Genomic DNA, 19807 nt, shown 5'->3' with positions numbered 1-19807 from the left:
CTTTCCCTATGATTCAAAAAACTTAATTAACATTATACATACACACCCATCGTGAAGTCACACCTTTTGAAGGTACAAAATTTTCAATAAACGAGGAAGCAGCACTACATGTCATACTCGGAGGCCTCTGTAACTGAACACGAACTGTAGGTTGTACCTTTCTTTTTACTGTTTTAAACTCCTGTGTAACCACTCACATGACTGCAGCTATTTGTGACCAAGGTATTTCATGTCAAATACCAAGAGACCAAACAGTTTTGGCATAGAAAGCCTAAACATCCACAGGCACTAGAGGAGGATCACTTAAACCAGATAGCGAGGAGCAGGATTAAGCATAAAATACAAGAAACCAAGAAGGCCCTGAACTTTCTCTGAACATTATGGTTAGGGTCAGTAAGTTATTAGCTGATGAATGGATTAGCATTTTTAACTTAAAATATTTACTCTTAACCACAGTTAATGTAATGGGTGAAACAGAGTTAATAGTTCATTCTGTACGTTGTGGGTGTTTCCACACCACACACTGCAATAAGGCTGCATTTAGGGACAAGTCCTGATTCTAAAAGTGTCTTTACATTTAATAACAATTTAATGAAAGTGAAAACTACAGACATTTTCACTTTTTCTGAAGTCAGTCAAACACATGGTAAAATGCATGATCAAATAGTTATGAAGAATGATACTGATCAAACTAAAAAAAACACTAATTTAAAATTATTTCGGAAAGAACTACTAAAAAAAGGGAAAATAAATAAATAAATATAGACTTACCAGGGAAGACTACAAGTTAAAAATAAAAATAAATTCTAAGTGCTAGATACTGCAGGAATCAAACACAGTTAAGCTCTTTCTGCCCTACATACGCAGGAGGGGCATAAACACTACGTGCTTTCCATCGAAGATCGCCTTTCTGAATGCACTTGGCTGGCTAAGAAAAATGATGAGTGTTCTGCTTGCCGAGTCTGGGAGAATCACCGCACAAAATACTGTTTGACTGTTTTATAAATAATCAAAGTACAATTTTCATGTCATATTGGAGATGGCCTAACCCTGCCACGCTCACACCAACAGTCCCTTTGATACTGATATAAAGTACCAGAACCAGGATGATCCCACCTGCACACGCTCCCTCGACTTGCCTAAAAAGCCTGAATACTTACTTGCACTTCAAAATTCATGTTCTCCAGAAATTTTTGGTTCATTGTCTCTGCAAATTTGTTGATGGCTCTCAAGAACACCCTAAAAAGAAAGGCAATGATACAGATAAATGAATGCGATCTCTGGGAACCTGTTCCAACCGCGCACGGTGGTGATGTAAACACACCTAAACGCTGAACGTGTTGCTGAAGCAGCCACACTCACACATCCATGAAGACAGCAGACAACATTCTGTGCAATGGTGTGTTATTACCCATTATACATGAAAAAAATTAAAGACACAATTGTCAAAAAGTTTCTTGATCTCCACTGAAAAATTCAGACCACGTAATTTTTTTTCCTCTGCTGCACACCATGTCACATTCATGGGAAAACAGAGACCAATTATTTCAAACACAATTTTACCTCCTCTGTGACAAAACCAAATCATTTACAACAGGGTTAGTTCCTCCTCCTCCTGGGTTTGACAGCTGAAAGAGCTCCTGTACTGACATTATTAGTTAGGAGCTACCACTCCATTTTCCCAATTAAAAGACATTAAGAGCAGCTTTTCGGTTTTCTCATGGCGGGTGAGGGGAGGATGACACCTCTGCCCACCTTCCTCCTCAGGCTGATTATAAAAACCACATTCAAAGCTGAGTTTATAGACGGTTATTTCTGCTAAGAGGAAGAGTGTGAACATCATCCCCCTCGCTTGACAAGCAGCTCCTATTTATGCTCATTACTAACACAGCAGGACTAAGGTTTGTAAAGCTAATATCTTTGTCTAACTTTCCAGCACAGTGCATTCGCAAAACAAAAATCAATTGTATCTCTAAACATTTTAAAAGTTTATTTAAATAATTCAGTTTCATTCAGTTTACAATTTTGAGAACCAGTGATCCACTGAAGTTGAAATATTTCTACAACAAACAGCATGGGGGCAACATACTGCAACTGAACAAGGTGAACACAAGGGAGAACCATCCCTGACTGTTCAGAGACAATGGCTGCGTGTCACCTAGTGATAACCTGTCAGGAAAGAGCTCTCATAGTGACGACAGACAGGTCCACAAACCCTCCGCCATCTTAGTGTTTGGTGGCATCAGAAAAAGCAATAATTCACTAATTAGAACTATTAGCAAAGGAGACCACAGGATATCCACAGGTTCCTGTCACAGGAATGTTGTATCCTCGGGTTGGATTCTGTGTGGTGATCTGGTCTCCCACCTCTCAAGAAGATGAACAAATGCAAAAAAGAAAAAACAAAAGGAAAGAAAACAAACAAATAAAAGCAACAAAAAACCTGATCAAACACATTTAATGGATTGTGCCTGAGACCTGGTTTCTAGTCACAGGACACCACGTGGCCAAGGTAGAATCTATAAAATCGAAAGCACTATGGAGATGAGAGACTCAAGTTCACTGTTTCTCATACAAGCGTTGGAGAGCACTGAACAAAATCAGGATGCGCATTCAAAATAAGCAAAAAGAGTTTTTACAGCAGCAGCTATGCAACTCATTTCTACAGGATGCTGTGAATGCCTGATTTTTACACTGGTTACAAGTGATCAGATACATCAAAGACAAAGCTGAAGGGAGGACAAGCAAACGCCACTGGGCACTGGAGGCTGGGAGAACGCAACGAGCAGCGTCACTTCTTCCCTGCTCTGTTGTTAGACTGTTCTCTCTGCAGTCATTTACGAGCTGCTACCACAAAGAGAACAGCCCATGCAATGAATTTTAGTCTCATCGTCAAAGAAAAAAAAACTCGCAAGTGTTCAATTCAGTTTCTTAATGAGGGTGGTAAAGCAAAAGTCCAGCTTTTGGCAGGCTTGTGACAAGGAATGTTGTTTGACCACTACGCAATAGCCCAGAGAAGTGCCCTGCTTCATTAGGGCAATGACCTGACTGGCTAGACTGGAATCCTTTGTTAGGACTGTGGTTTTCCAGGAGGAAAAGATTCTTCACAAAAACAAGAAGACAAGAAGACAAGAAGAACATTTCCTTTCCATCCGTGTAACATTCTCCTGCAATGCTGATGTCAAATAAAGTCATTTATACATGGTGCTACATCTCTCCAAGTCCTTGTTTCTTTAATGTGATCAGGAGGAAACTACAGTTTTACCTGGTACAGTAACTGTGGCACTGGAAGGTGATGGACTTCTTAGGGTGTTGTGTTGCTCTACTGCATCATCCCACACATTCGGATGAGCTTCTTTCCACTGCTCTAGTGCATAGCCTGACCTAATCTTCTAACCCTCGGTCAGCTAATCTTGCCAGTTGAATTAAGGCTCTGGTGTATGAAGCCCTGAGTGTCATCAAGTTACCTTCAGTTCAAGAAACTGGTTTTGCTCCACACTGTTCTTGCAGGCTATCACCACTCTCCTAAACTGTTGCAGAACACTGGGTGGCAGTGTGGGCGGTCGGAAGATTACGTGCTTACGTTACAGGAATGCAGTAACCACCCACGATGGGCGAGGCTTCTTGGGAGATTATATAACCCTGTTCATTACGTAATAAAGTGCCATTTTGCATCCTCTATACTAGAGAAAGTGTATAAATGGACCTCGACGGTAGAGGTCGGGTGCCAAATATCACAACAAGTTGCCACACTAAACAACCGCTGTACAATCACAGAATTGCCCTGTGTATCCACAGCGATTTTAGCCTGTGCTGGTCTGAACAAACCATTGTACTTTCTTTTCAGCCTTTTAGGTGATCAGCTCTTATTCTGGACAATGGGATTTCCTCTGCAAGCTGCCCCACACTACCCACAGGAAAATAAACACGTTCTTCCCTAACACTTCATTGTACGGGTCCATTTATCTCTACAAAACTGCCTGATGCTTGATACAAACAGTTTAAGATGTTGCAAAACCAGGGGATTCTGAAAAGAATGCTCTACTTGAGACAGCACACAGAAAATATCCAGCTAGGCAGAATCACAGACACCCACATTATTCTGTCTGTCAGTGTCCCCATTACTCTTCGAGCAGGAGTTTTGGGTCAAGGCCTTTTCAGCATCACATTTTTTCCATGGAACTATATTGCTTTATGCTCTCCTTTCATTTACAAGTGTATTTCTTACAACTCACATAATCAGCTCCAGCTCTCAGTGTGTAGCATCTCCCTTCCCTCAGAAAGCCTTTTCTTGGCATAGGAAGAGGTGTCCTCCACTTTTGAGACTTTTTTTATTTCCCAGTTCGTGTGTATTTACATACTACTCCAGCACCTGCAGTAAACACGTCACCTAAATATCCTGATTGGGCAGAATCTACTACGGGGCTGATAATTTGTCTTACATTCAAAAACCCCAAACTTCGGGTACTTCGTCTTTTAGCACAGAAATATCACACAATACACAGTAGAAATCATCGTAACTTAAACACCCATGAAATGTGCTAGTGCAAATCTATTTCATAACATGGGTGGATTTCCAAGTATTTTAAAATACATGGAGAAAGCTTATGCTTTAATGTTAGCCATACATTAAAAGCCTCAAGGACACTTAAGGAATAGTGAGATACCTAATGCCCAGTAAAAATGAGAGACAATATTAAAACTATTTACAGGACTCTATACAAAATAACCCTATGTACACCATCTCCTGTGAAGCTCCCTTTCATTCTCGCAGATATTTTTATCTGACATGCTGGAATGACACATTTGCAGGAAGAATGCAAGGCTTCCTGCCTGTCAAGTTCCAAATATTTTCATGCATTTGTATTTTGCCTAACGGGTGTGTCTATTTCTGTCACTGGAAGTCACTTAGACAGTAGGTTTGAATTCTATTCCTGGCTCCTGCCAATGGCGTGCTGTCCAACCTCAGTGATTTCATTTCCATACGCCTCAGTCTCCCCACCACCAAAAAGGGGTATTAATTAACCAGACACCAAGTATGAAGCCTAACAAATACTTATAAAACACTTTGAAATATTGATGAAAACAAGAGAAAATATGATTTTAGTTACTACTGACAGCATATTCCTATTTAAACAACTAAACATTGATCCAATAGGAGAGAGTTAAAGTAATTTGACTGAAGAAGTGATCGTTCTTTAAATGATCATTCAAAACGTCAGTTATCAAATATAACTGGCCTAATGGAGAAGATACAGCTAGAAAAGAGATGGTAAACAAAGCGTGCCCCAAAACAGCTCAGAAAAACACAGTATGTACTGTCTGACTTCAGCAGAAGATATTGAGAATGATTAATGAAAAGGATCATCTAGTCACAGTGTAATATAACTGAACTTCCCTCACTTCTCTTACCGGTCATTGGCGCTTTCCTTTTCTCCGAACTGGCGGTCGCTGCTCAGCTTGGCTTTGCAAGTTTAGACTGATCTAGACTGAGCAGAGGACAGGATCCTGATTGCTCATACAGATAACGTCATTTTCTGTTTAATGTTCTCCTCTTGACACATTTCCCCTTAATTTTAATCATCACACAGGGCTACAAGTATGTTCTTTCAGGTGTTTAATTACAACTTTTCTAGAGTTACTTAATATGGAATTAATTCCTCATCAGTTTAAAGAATTGTGATCCAAAACTGTTCAAATTCCTTTACCCACACTATAATATTTCCTGAGTTTACAGGGACTGATGTTCCCAATTTACAGTTCACACCAGTCTCCTGGACCTGAAGATTTATGGATGATCTTCAAAGGTCAAAGTCTCTGGTCTTAACCTGGCTATAAAATGGCAAAGTTTTGGTTTAGGATAGCAGCAGATACACTGTGGTTCGACTGCTGCTGTCTCCTTTACCTTTCTAAATTTCCTGCTGCTTCTGCTTTGCTTTACTGTATAGTCAGAGAAATCTGTTTCAAATTTTGGCTTGCAAGAAAGCCCAGTGAATAGAATCCTGAGAAGCTGTACTTTGTTTCAAATACTTAGATGTGTGGATTAGAACAGTACTGTCAGCAACATATATAAACGATTTAACACAGACAACACTGAAAATTTTTAAGTCATCCTAAGATAAAAATTCGATTTCAAACTGATTCTCCCTCAAACAAAACAAAGCAGAGGGGTTAACAAAGAACAAGGAAACAGTCTTGTTTTCATAAACAACTTGTTAATCAAGGTAGGATTTCTAGGCTATTCCTCAGAAGATGATGACTGTTTAACAGTAAATCAGGTCTGCACATTGTCCTTGCTTTTGAAGTGCAAATGGGTGGTGAACCCGAACTATAGATGTGGAACTCCAAGTTATTTTTAGCAAACGAGTTAGAATTAGTGCATCAGCTCCTTGCAGCATAAACCAAAGAGATGATTACAGAGAAAACAAAACCAAAACAAAACCACCACAAAAACCCAAACCCCTTAAATTGACATTGTCTGTTCTCAGTTGGCTTTGCAAAAGGCTGCCTTTTTCTACACCTGGTTTCAGACATCAAACACTTTGGGTCCACAAAAGTCTTTTGGGAAAAGTGCCTGAATCAGATGCAGAATGATAACCCTTCCCAAAATCATGCATTGGCCTTTCCCCAGACTCTTACTCATTAATTCTTTCAAAGCAGTGGGACAACAGTAGGGAGATGCTCTGTGGAGTCTTTTCACGTTCACAGGACTAACATTTGGAGATGAGTAATCCAGGTACTGAGGTGAAAGCTGAATTTATTCACTTAGGAGCTTACAAGCATCAATTCAAACTCATGTTTGCTATGTCTGCCAAAGCTGTGATTAAACTGATGTAATGGCAGGTGGAAAATCAAGTACAAATTTCTACTGGATAATCAGACACAGAAAGATAAAGATAAGCTTTAAAAGAGCCTTTTTTCCTCTGTTGTTGTGAACATTCTTACTGAAGGAAATCATTAAAATGCTGCAACACACGTTTTTTTAAAATTACATCTGAAAACCAGTGAAGACATGGACAGGTTTTAAAACTCAAAAGTGCTTCCCATAAACCCTAGGTGCTTCAGAGGACCTGGTCCACAAGTTAGTCAGAAGGAGTTACCCTAACTTCACTCTGGCAGGTGTATTTTTGTAATCCCCAAGGCCGATCATCAGCACACTCATCAGTGAATCCTCTGCTTGAGCAGATGAGGAATAGGAGAGGTGTTCTTGCCAGGCCCAGGAGATGCATTGACTATTACCTCAAAGACCTTTTCTGACACGGTCATGCCAATATGTGTTATGCGAAACCTGGAGTAGGGAATAGTAGAGCTGAAATAATACTCCCAAATAGTTTATGTTGAGTTTGTAGTAGCACCTTCACAAAACACTTTGCAGAAGACACATCATAGGTACTTCAGCAAGAAGCAAGCACAAAGGAGAAGCACCTGAAGTCAGCTGGTTCTCTTTAGGCTGTCTGTCATCCTTCCTCTTCCTTCTAGTGTGCAAAGCTAGAAGGCTGCATGTTAAAGAGGAGACTAACAAAGCAGGTCAGACCCAATCCCAAATGCTGATTACTGTCAGCGACTGAAACAGCGATCAGTAATTATAAACTAAGCCTGGAAAATATGAAATACACAGAAGAGGGAGCAGACAAGCCATCAGTGTGACAGGAGAGATTAAACCCCCACATTTACTATTTCAGTGGCCACAACAGAGCAGCAGGAGAAAGCCTGAGAAAATAGGTGAAAAGTTAACGACAGTATTTACAAAGCAATGGTAAGTTACTTCCTAACAGCATGGCAAGCTACCATGGATTTAGAAATGAAGGGTGATGCAAGATGGAAACACTACTTAAAAAACTTTGTAGCTATGTGAAACCTAGTTATTAAGAGCACATTAACAGCAAAGTTTAGGAGGCAATAGCTTTTCATGGTAACCGAAAAAATACGGCCAGTGGTGCAAAGCAAGTGGCATAATTTAATCATATTTCTCCCTTGTGTTAATTCAGCATCACTATAGAGCAAAGAATAATTTTTTGTACCATTCATACTGAGTTCTAATGATCAAATAATTGTCACTTTGCTAAATTCTCTTTGAACGTATGGCCAGAGAGTCTGTCCAAACAGCATGGTCAGAAAAGGACTGCTGAAAAATAACCGCTATCCAGCTTCTCTTGTCTCAATTATTGTTACGTATGGTTCATTATGTTCATTAGTATTATTTGAAAATTTACCTTGACTAGCTATGCCAAGCATACAAAAATCAAACAGCCTGTCACGTATCAGAGTTAACCTGACAGCAGCACAAAAGCAAAACCTAGAGAAAGAGAAGAATGAGCAATTGCTCTGATGCTGCACAAGCCACGTTCCCACTCAAGATCTCATGACTTTACACGTGTGTGTAGCTTTTCCTCCAGCATTACCTAAAGCGTGTTCTAAAGATTGCTCATCTCCTGTTTAGGAGTTAAAATATGTTTTCAAAACTGCATATTAAGGACAGATTTACGCCAAACTCTTTTGCAAATGTGATGTGCTTTAAGAAACGTTTTAGTCTTTATTTCTACACATCTAAGAACGACGAATGGGTGATACTTCAGTAAACATTTTCATGGATGATTCCAAGGCCTTTTTCTAGAACTACTTTTGTTATTTCACACAAAGGATTAAAATTGGAGAATTAGGTTAAACTAAAGAATAACACTGGGCATAACCCTATATCGGTTTGGGGTTTGGCTTTTGTTTGCTTGGGGTCTTTTTTTAAGTAGCTCATCGCGAAACTTGAAAGGTGAAAGGTATTATCTGGGCTTTGCTTTTTCTTTCCCCCCATTATATGAGCTTCCAGGTTTTGAAGCCCCTTCTCTACACTGCATTATATTTTAACACAGTACGTGCACTTTTGATTTTTCAGATATCCTTGTTGAAAATATTTAGCAAATGAACACGTTTTGTCTAGAATACATAATTTCTTTACTTTTAAGGAAGCCCAGCTTTTTCTGCTGCTAAGAATCCAGTCTGTACTTACAGGTACAGACCACCATGATTCTGCCTCTTGTCTAACTGCTGCTCACTCGAGTTTACCACCCCACAGCCACAACTGTATCACTACAGAAGAAGTCTCACTGAATCAGCTGATAATGACTTTTTAAAAAGATCATTATGCAGCAAATGCATAGTACACCAGCCGGGTTGTTTGTGGTGATGTTGTTTAAAAGTATGAAAATAAATTTTCAAAATAATGTTAAATATGGAGAACTGTATATATTCAACTCCTGAAAATCTCTAAAGATATGAGGTGCTGGCCAAAGTCACTTGTCAGTAAGGGGAACACAGAAAGATTGCTCAATAGCATTTACAACACCTGATAAAAACTTTGAATACTGAATATTTTCAGTCTTTTCTGTCGTGACATATTTAGAATGGTTTATGTGGGTAATCTCTTATTTTGTTACTCATTTGCATGTATGTTCTACCAAGTGGAAAACACTACTCATTGTCTTAATCCCCAAATGTTTTGCTAAAATTAAAATACCTGAAAACATACAAAACAATATAACACAGCACATATCAAAGAACCTCAGAGATTTCTATATGCAAGTTCAAGTAGTATCTGGAGAAACAACAGTTTATGTTACTGACTTTCTGAATACATCAGACAAGTAGTTTTTCCATGTAGAGTTGTTCTCTCCACTGAAAACTTTGCTGTTAGTTCAGGAGACCTCATACTCTAGAAGCAGGAGCGTCCTAGCAGTCACCACCAAGAAAGAGCTCCTGTGCCATGGGAACGGGCCAGGGCTATCTCACAGCATTTTCGATAAGAGACGCAATGACTGCAGTCAGTGTAACAGGCACCCATCGTGTACCGCCACAAGGAATTGCAACAGCCCGGCTTGCTGAGACGGACATCTGCTGCAGGCACCACCTAATGAAGTGTTCTGGTTCCTGGTAAGCAGATAATTCCACAGCATGGGTAACAACAAGCAACATGCAGAGCTAGTGCAGAATAAGCATCTCATAGTAGTTGCTGGCGGTAGTGTAAACAGCCCCCCATCGTGTCCCGCCACAAGGAATTGCAACAGCCTGGCTTGCTGAGCAGGTCATCTGCTGCAGGCACCACCTAATGAAGTGTTCTGGTTCCTGGTAAGCAGATAATTCCACAGCATGGGTAACAACAAGCAACATGCAGAGCTAGTGCAGAATAAGCATCTCATAGTATTTGTGCTAAAAAGATGCAGGTGATGGGAAAGCAGGGTGGCATGAGGCACAACCAGAGCCAAAGCCCTACAGAAGGAAGAGATGCTCTCTGCTGGGCTCACAACTGGCAGCAAAGCATTAAATGTCTCAGTCAGATGCATAAGCCCCAGCTGGAAGCGTAACTCTCCATGGAAATAAATTTACAACCCACAGTGAAAGAACTGCCTCTTCTCTCTATGGGCTCATTCCATTTTCCCAGGACTAACCTTATGCCATTTGCCCTACTACAAGTTCTCACTTCTGCAGGGACTGGGAAGGGCAGAAACTGTTACCTAGATTTAGTGGAAATGCAAATCTGAGAACGGGGAGACTCTGTACACTGAATACCCCAGCTCAAAAACCGCTAAATAAAAGAAACGTCCTTTGCCTCTGTAAGGGACTTGATATAAACATGGAAACTGCATTTCAGCAAGGACAGCTATAGTCTCACAGCAAAAACAAACTGTCCAAGGACACATATTATTACTCTAAATTATTAAAGCAACAACTAAACAGTACAAACTGTTTGAACTTGTTATAATACTTCATTTTCCCTTCTGAGCGTTTGTGCATACAGGGATAACTTCATTAGACATTTACACATATTGCTTAAAATATTTTTTCATATATTAAAATACCAAGTCCTGCAGTACCCCATAAGCCTGTGTGCAAATGCATTCGGACCTCATGAAAATTAAAGCCCTTAAGAAAAACAACTGCATTTCTGACAAGTATCCTTAGGCCAGTCAAAAGCTGCCAGAGGAAAATTAGATCAAAGAAATTAGTTACTTGTATACAACAGATCAGCCTTCTAAATTCTGCCTTATTTGCACAAAATAAACTGCAACACCATCATCCAACCTTAGTTACATAAATGAATCCAAACTCCCAACACATCTTTGAAAAACAAGAGTAAAACTAACCTAAACTACTTGTAATTTTTTCTCTTAGGAATAGGTAAATAAATGACCCTTTTTATTCTCTGCAAGACAAATAATGAGCCAGGCAATGTTTTAAACAAACTGTTAAGGCATAGCTGGACAGAATAAATCTGAGCCGCCTTCTAGATTTCTTATGAGAGAAGAACTACTTCACATTAATATTCTAAAAAATTAAAGTTAAGGAGGATTTTTTCCCCTGTTTTTGGAATTAAAATGGTATTCTCTATATTTCAAAATCTCATCACACTTGTTACAAATTGAGCACTCTATTACAGCACGAGCTGGAATAAAAGGTCACGCATACTCTTATCACCTCCATTTGTGTTCCTTGTGTATAGTCAGATCCATCAGTGACTTAATAGTCACAATAGCCACTGACATCAGTACATGTATCACAATATCAAACATCTCTAAAACACGAAAATATGGCAAGCTTTCACGTCCACCCACAGATAGTTGGAAGACTGAGAAGCATTTCTAACATTTTCATTATATTTGGGGGGGTTCTCCCTTCCAGCTTGAGACATTCTGTGATTCTTTGAAATCTAGGGAGTTGGTAGTAGCAATACAGTTTGTACATCTCTCCCATAAAGGCCTCAGCTCCTTGTTGAAAAAGGCATGTTTCCCTACTTTCTGCCATCTGCCTTCAGCTGCCCTTCTCACCCAAAGACTATTATCAACACCACTCTTGAATAATACACTTGAATTGTGTCTACCAGCTGTCCAGGATTTCTCTTCAGAAAACGTGAAAGAAAAAGCAATCCAGGAGCCACTGCATTTGTTGTGCGTGCTCACTGGTTAGAGATTGAGACTAGAACTTGGAAAATGTCATCTCTTCATAATGCACAATGCAACGTTTTGTTGAGTTTCACAGGACAATATTATAAGCAGTTCCTACTTCTGAGAAGACCTTTTCTACTCAACGTAGAGTTGTATGAAAACATGCATCTGTATAGCATGGAAGACATGCTTTTCAGAAACAGTGGCATACTGGTTATGAAAAACCTCAGGCCTGGAATCCCTGCTGTCCTTTTCTTAAGGAGAAATCCCTCTGGGCCCTTGCTAGGTGACGAGTTTTGCTGGTTGGCCAGGAGTGAATGATACCAGCAGAAACTACAGTTCCTGGCAGCCTGGGAAATGGTGAGGTCCTTGGGGATGCAAGGGCACTGATATGAAGCCATAATGAGATTTTCCTGAATTGATAATGCTGCTCCAACATGTGAGCTACACGAGAACCAGCTCTTGAGGGTGTTACCAAGCAGTTCATCAGCAAATGAGGCACTATTTTTAGTATGTATAATGAAAGAAAATTGGCAACATTCGCAGCTCTTTTGCCAAATACCTGCAGCGCTAAACCTTCCAAGTTAGACTGAAAAAGGGCTGGGGAACACTTGACTCTGACAGATATCTGGAAACACTCAGATACACAAGTAATGAAAATATATTTTAGAAAAAGCCTAACTGCTGGTGTTAGAAAATACCCTACAGTGTTATCTCACATGAGTGGTTCAGCAAGTAGGATCTGACCTTGGAATGTAATGGTGAAAAACTGTTTTGTTTTTGAATACTTACATATAATGTCAAAAGGGGTCAAAAAACCTCAAATGGACAGACAATGAAAGTGCTTACTGAGCCACTTTAGGCTGGACACCAAACAAAACTGATGCCAGTTACTAATTATAAGATCAAGTACTTTCAGACTCTACTGAAGCAATCACCATCTCAAAGCCCAGAGGAACAGCAGAACGGGATGTGAACACCTTCCCTTTAGTCACTAACCCCCCTAACCATTTCTTTCATTCAGTGAGTCTGACTCCCTGTGCACTTCATGTCAACAAGGAGGTACAGGAATCTTCCAGGAGGAATTCTGTGCCTCTAGGTTAAAATTATGATCAGCCGAGAGAGAGCAGAGCAGACTATATGGCATTACCTAAACTAGCAAAACATTTCCCCACAAATGCCACGTAGTGAGTTACTGTTTTTAATAAGCTAATAGCCAATAGTCTAAGGACCACAAGTGGAATAAAGCGCTCGTGCAAGCAGCAGCAAGTGGTAAGAAGTGAGCAGTAAGCAACCTTCATTAGAACAAGTTAATTAAATCTACCATCAAGGATCACAAAAATAACTCAGATATTATATCCTCATGACCTCAACAAGGATTTTATTATATCCCAATGTGTTCTGCCCCACCTAGCACCCCATAAAAACATCATCTTCCCATCCTGCTCTTAATGGAGGGAAAAAAAAAAAAAAACCAGTTCATTCCCCAGTCCAGCGGGACTAGTACAAACTGCCTCTGCCTCCTTTGAACAGGCTTTGGGAATCAGAACATGCTTCGAGAGCAAACAGCACGTTTGTTATGATAGTGATTTAAAGTCATTTGAATTAAATCATTCCATCCTGATACAGGCAGAGTAGACTAAGCCGGTCTACTCCACTAAGCTTCTACTCCCACTTTTTCAACTCATCTTCCACAGTTTCTCCTGTGAGAATGGACATGAATATGTCCATTCTCCCTTCCTTTGCACCTTTAGAAAGTGATTCTTTCATTCTTTTCCCCTCATAGAACATAGAACATGTAGTAGAAATATCCCCGCTGTCACACGTGCACTGTCTGTCTGTATTGATGTGGAACAGTAATTAGTGTGCCCCACTCACTAGGAACATCTTTTACCCCTGAACAGGACCAAACATGCAGCACTAGTTACATTCTTCCCTCTCCTCTGCCTCCAAGCAAACGCACTCTGACTTTCTGTTCCTGTACTGCAGCACATCCTACAGCACAGTTCCTCTGGTGCCCGCTTCCCCTGCTAGGTACAAAATACACAGATCACCCGGGGAGACTGTCAGGCTGTGCTGAATGCCCATAGGGAAGAAGTGCCAACAACATTCTGCCACTGGCTGGGTTACACAACAGACCTGCCTCACTGCCTGGAACAAGATTTTTGCAAATTCAGAAAGGGGAAACTCTTACAGCAAAATACCTCCAGCATGGAGCCTCCTGCTCAGAACGGGTGAATTACGAATGCAAACCCTTCACTGTGCTAACACTTCTGTTCATTTTTTTAAATTATAATTTATTCTCTCATTATAAGAGAACCCAGCCTGATCCCTTGTGACTTTTTATCTGCTACTTCTCTGGTTTGGAGTCAAGAATGTTAATAAGACAAACCTAGAAATCTAAATTAGTCTTCAGGTTATTTCACAGAACATCTGCCCCCTCAAAAAACCCCAAACAAACAAGCAAGCCAAATCCAAATTTCTATAAAGACTGAGAATAAAAATCCCCCCTCCCAGTTGTTGATACAACATAAAATTAAGACATGAAAGTAGGATCAATAACTCATTTCCTTATGTAATCTTGAGAACAGCAACATAATCAAAGAGTATAAATGGTGCCAAATCAATTTAGGTAAGCAATGTGGTTACAGAAGCACTGTTAAATAGCTGCTGAACTTTTTTTTTATGCTGACTTTTTTCTTTAAATAATTTCTCCTTACTTCTCCAGTGCAGGAGAAGCAACAAAGCTTGCTTGGACCAAATGGTCCCACAAAGTTCAGAGCCATTAGCGGGCATTATTGACAAATGAATTTCTGTTGTCACTGAGGCAACAGAGATGACACCAGGTGAACCTCCAAGGCCCAAAGGCATGTTCTTTGAACAAGGACTGAGCCTCCCACGCACCAGTAGGATTAAAAATCCTCTCCTTGTGAATAATGCTGATGTTAACAGCATCTTCAGATAAGAGAAACAGTTTTACACCTGGGGCCTTTCTGCCATCATCACTACCCACTGGAACCATAATCCCAGCTTTGAACTGTGGGACACAAAAAACCCCAATGATTTAACATCATTCCATTCAAATCCTAGATGAAAAGGTATTCAATATAAAAATTTGGTATCATAGTGCTGTACATTTTCTTAGCAAAATTTGTCCTCAAGACCACACAGTCCCAGGAGATTATCAGCTTTATTAAATATCCTGTGTTCTCTCCACTTCAATGTTATAAAACTGAAAGAGTAAAATTACACAACTGTAACACTTGAAATAAACAGCACCTGTGGGCTGCTAAGTTAATTGGAACCTACGCATCTCTGAGACTTAATTCTTAGACTAGTCTCTCCGTGGCTTCTAGAAAACTCAATGTCACTGCCATTTCTACAACACTAAAATAATGCTAGTACAGGGGATCAAAACGCACATCACCAACAGAAAAAAATTCAGCACATTCACTGTTAGCTTCATAAACCAGTCCAGCATATAAACTCAAAGTGAGAATAAAAAACAAGTTCAGCCCTGAAAATAGCATCCAAATCAATAAAGGTAATTTCCCCCCACCCCCACCCCAAATTCCATGCTTTCCAAATTCCTCCCCTTTCTGTGACTAATCATTTAGCCACAACTTCCACTAAGTATGAAGAGGAGGAAATCCAGCAAATAATAAAACAATCCACAAGGTAGAGTGGTCACATGCTCACGGCTACGTTTTTAATGAATTTCTTCTACGTATCTAGATGCTTGTAAAACCTCTAAGAGTTCAGATATTGAGCGAACTTCCTCACCTACAAGTTCCACAAAAAACCCAAACTGAACCAGCTAAGTTTGTTTAGAGCAGCCACATGTTTTACTTGGCATTCTCAGTCCAGCTCTCCCTTGCTTTCTGCTGTTATCAACGAGGAACACCAAAAGAAGAAAGCCCGTACCTCAGAATGGCCAGGAACAATTAGTAGGAAATAAGTCCTCACAGAGTCCATCCTGTGTCCTATGTATTAGCCTTCCTTGCTGTCAGAAACATTAATTTCTGCCCACAACAAGCCACAAAACTCCCGCCTCAAGGGAAGAACTTTTCCTTCCTCCTGAAACCAGCAATATTTCAAAGACACTCTGAAGGAATCCATCTGTGCTATGCTGGCACAAGCTAGCTGTCTGAAACCATTACCAGTGCTGGAGGTGCACAAAGATCACTCCTCTTGTCTTTCCAATGCCATATCACATGATATGGAAACGACAAATGGCAATGAGCACAAAAATTTACATCACACTTACGCTACTTGCGAAGCTAACACCAGGACAATGGTGATCCTATGCTGTTACAGAGAGCAAGCAATACTTTGTTCACCCCACCATCATTAATGGTGACACCAAACCAGACTACAGATGTGGGTAAAGATGTATAATCTGCACAGTTCATGTCCACAAGGTATTTCCTTCAGCTGATTTTATAATATAGGAGTACTAAAAGATTTCTTACTAACAGCAAACCATCGCAAAGTGAAATATAGGGATCGTGATAAATTTGATTATACTAACTTTTGCTTAGAGGCCATCTTGATCTACAGAGGCAATATACCCAAGTGGGAAGTAATCTCTCGTGATGAACTATAGTAAGCACCGTGGATCAAACCCCTCCTACAAATAATGCATTGATCTTTATTGTCAGACCCTTTAGCAATCCAAGCAATCATATTAGTTCAGAAAGAAAATTGTGTTTGACAACTCTTGCATCACGCTGAAGTTGACTTATTAGTGACGACATGCTAACCCTGTGCAGAAATCCCACGTTTGAGATTCAACAAGCCTTTCATAGTTTGGCTTCTGTTGACTGTTAACATGGAGACCAACTATGTACCTTCACTTTACTGCTAAATACACTTTTTGTTCTGTCCATTGTAAGTGGACTTAAAGCACAGGCAGGTAGCCATCACATGCATCGTCAGTAAATTACTCCATATTATGACCTTCTCGGCCTTCACCGAACTGCAGGGATACAATCACCTCAGACTGCATGGCGATAAGAAATGAGTTCACTTTTCAGAAGCACTTGGAACATGAGCCATGATCCCCGTGCCCCGTCTTACCTGTTCTGCACCATGCTCATTGCCATCCAGTCTGAAGGGTAAACATTGCTTCCAATGAGATCTTTGAACGTTATGAACGTTTCCATCAAGAAGTCCTAGAACAACAAAACACAGTAAGTCTGTAACTGTGTAACGTGAAGTTTAAGTGGTCCTGCTGTGATTAAACAGATAAGATTGAGGGATCCACTTTGCTCCCAGTGAAATCCGTGGAAAAATTCCTGGTGCTAGCAGTATCAGGCATCCAAGACTGGAACTCAAGTCCTATAAAACAGCAGTCTCAGATTCCAAATGAAAGCTAAATGTCATTACAGCAGGCTCTTAAAAAAAAGACAAGCTATAAACGAATGGAAAAAGTTATAGTGCTTTGGAGTAAAGCTGTTAATCTTTTTATTAATTAGCAAAACAGTCTCACTACGTATAAAGAATTAAGATTTGAAAAATAGAGGACTTTATTTAGTCCATTTAGCCCAAATTTAGTGTTGTAAATTAAAAGGTGGAGGCACTGACGAAGTTTCCAAACAAAACAAACACTACTCCTAGAGATATTTAGACATCCCCACATAATGAATGTGACTAAAATGAACATGCTCATGTCAGGTCTATACCATGCATAACACACACGTGCAGTTTTACCCTTGAACTTCTGAGCCAGTCACCTACAAGTCTACGAGACCAGGAAGCTGTGACTATCTACTACCAAAACCACAGAAGCAGCTCTCTGCGAAGGTTTACTTTTCCTTGTCACACTACTTACAGAGAACCAAGTGAACAACAGCTGTCAACAACCTTATCTGAAAACAAATCTTTATCTTCACTGACATATGGTATAGAAAAAAAGAACAACGACAACAAACCAATGCCTTTAAAACCAGCAAAACCCACTGAATCTATGATGTTGTCTTTTTTTCCCCTCAACAGAACTCTTGAAGTAGTTCAAGGATGAATGAAACTTCTGGAATCAAGTACACAATCAGCTTGGAAGCTGAATTTATGTTAAAATACTGTTACATTTTCAAGTAAATTAAAGCACATGAAGAATTGCAGACGCAATGCAGGCTTGATCTGTTAGCATTCCAGTTCTGGCACCGCTCTGTGTTGGAGAAAGGAGGGAAAACGGACTAATCTTGCCAACTGAAAATATTACCTCCATGGACAAACTGTAGACAGTGTAAACAAAACCTTTGCCAATCTCCAGGTTTACTTCAGAGTTATGTCAGGAGTATAAAAGGACAGACAGAGGACTACTGCAACCTTCTAAAACATAGTGACCACTGGGACAAACTTGAATATCCCCCAGATATCGTTAAATTATGTCAGAAACAAATGGCATAAAATGAAGTGTTGCAAGAATAAGGCATTTACTGCATTTAGCATAGAACATTCTTTGGACCAAGAGTAGACTCAATAGTGAAAATGAGAAGTGGAAATGGACCACCATGTGCAAAGTGGGGAGGGAGGGGGTTCAGGCAGTTGAGGGTTGGGTTTGTTGGGTTTTTCTTGTAGGTGTTTTGTTTTGTTTTTTCCTCACAACAGTCCAATATACCCCATAACCTCCTGCTGATTATTATATTACTACCCTGGTGCTAGGGGCCACAACAGTGACATGTCTTTACAAATCTGTGATTACAGCGGAGGTAACACAATGACATAGAGGCAGAAAACATACAGCAGCTGATGTCATTCCAGGAAGAACGGACAAGATGCTCTAAAACAATACGACTGATTTTACACAGGAAATCAAATACTTAGATTTATCACCTCCATGACTATTTTGTACTCACCACCAGTTCTGAACTTGTCTGAAAAGTTTCAATGTAAACCGAATAATGCTGGTTGTTCATCTGGTTTAAGATTGCTGTCATGCACGCCACAAATTTACTCTGAAAGAGAACCAGACAGAAAGCAACATTACTTAAGCTATTGTATTCTTTCTGAAGTTGAACTACTCCTAAATGCCTGAGAAATCCTTTCATGTATGTAAAAATAAAACAATACTCAAGCTTTGGTGAGCCCAGATGAAAGAAACACACCGAGAACTCAAAACGGATAACTCAGATGCAGCCTGGGCAAGGGGTAGGCTCTGGTGAGAAAGCTGCATCATTTATGAAGCTCCATGTGGACACACATTGCGACAAGAAAACTTTATTACAAAGTACAACTCCATGTTACCTTAAGACTCTTAAAAGGCATGTGATGTTGCCTAGGATTATTCCATTAGGAATTTCTACAAAGAAAATATATTAGCATCATAATTTTCATTCTATAATAATCATTCTAGAAACCGAGGCTATTCACAGGATGAAATACTGCAAGTTTTTACATTCTGCAGGTGTTTAAGCAGCTACGGCAGAACTCCATAAAACTTCTACAGAGCACTATTACTTTCATCTCTCAAAACTTCTTTTGAACTTCCTCAGAAGGAAATTATTTTATTTTTCTCAATTCCTACAGTAGAAGTGCTGAAAAATATAAAATAATCTATAATCCTAGGTTTTCACTGTAATTTACCGACAGCCGCAAAGATAATTATCTCTCGAGCAAGAAAATGAGCTTAAAGATTTGCAGTTTTCCTTTAAGAGTGAAGAATCCTCCTTATCGAGGTCTTTTAATTTGCTGACATTGTAATCATTGTTTTAAAAGTGAGCCTGCTTTAAATGCTTTATTAAAATAGGAGACTGTGAGGGAGATTAGCATGCAGAATAATCTTCTAGATTTACTCGGACCTTTTCACCGTGCTGCTTTAGAATTGGTTCAAGGGACGGACTGGGACTGAATTGCCAGCTGCCACTGATCAGACC

General features: G+C 39.8%; 1 protein-coding gene across 1 annotated transcript in view; it reads right to left on the bottom strand.

Annotated features, from left to right (window-relative positions):
* The window catches only part of LOC104490760 (dedicator of cytokinesis protein 2-like), a gene marked incomplete at its 5' end in the record, with an annotated part of 66498 nt that extends 47609 nt beyond the window's left edge, over positions 1-18889 (bottom strand). Inside the window, 3 exons of the mRNA XM_010133092.1 lie at positions 1161-1239; positions 17010-17104; positions 18791-18889. Of these exons, the coding sequence (XP_010131394.1) occupies positions 1161-1239; positions 17010-17104; positions 18791-18889 (273 nt within the window). The remainder of the gene's footprint in view (positions 1-1160; positions 1240-17009; positions 17105-18790) is intronic.
* Between the last annotated feature and the right edge of the window lie 918 nt (positions 18890-19807).

The sequence above is a fragment of the Buceros rhinoceros genome, unplaced genomic scaffold (assembly GCF_000710305.1).
Source record: "Buceros rhinoceros silvestris isolate BGI_N320 unplaced genomic scaffold, ASM71030v1 scaffold32903, whole genome shotgun sequence".
Lineage (NCBI taxonomy): Eukaryota > Metazoa > Chordata > Aves > Bucerotiformes > Bucerotidae > Buceros > Buceros rhinoceros.
The sequence above is the reverse complement of the archived record's forward strand: the minus strand, read 5'-3'. Positions and strand labels throughout refer to the sequence as shown.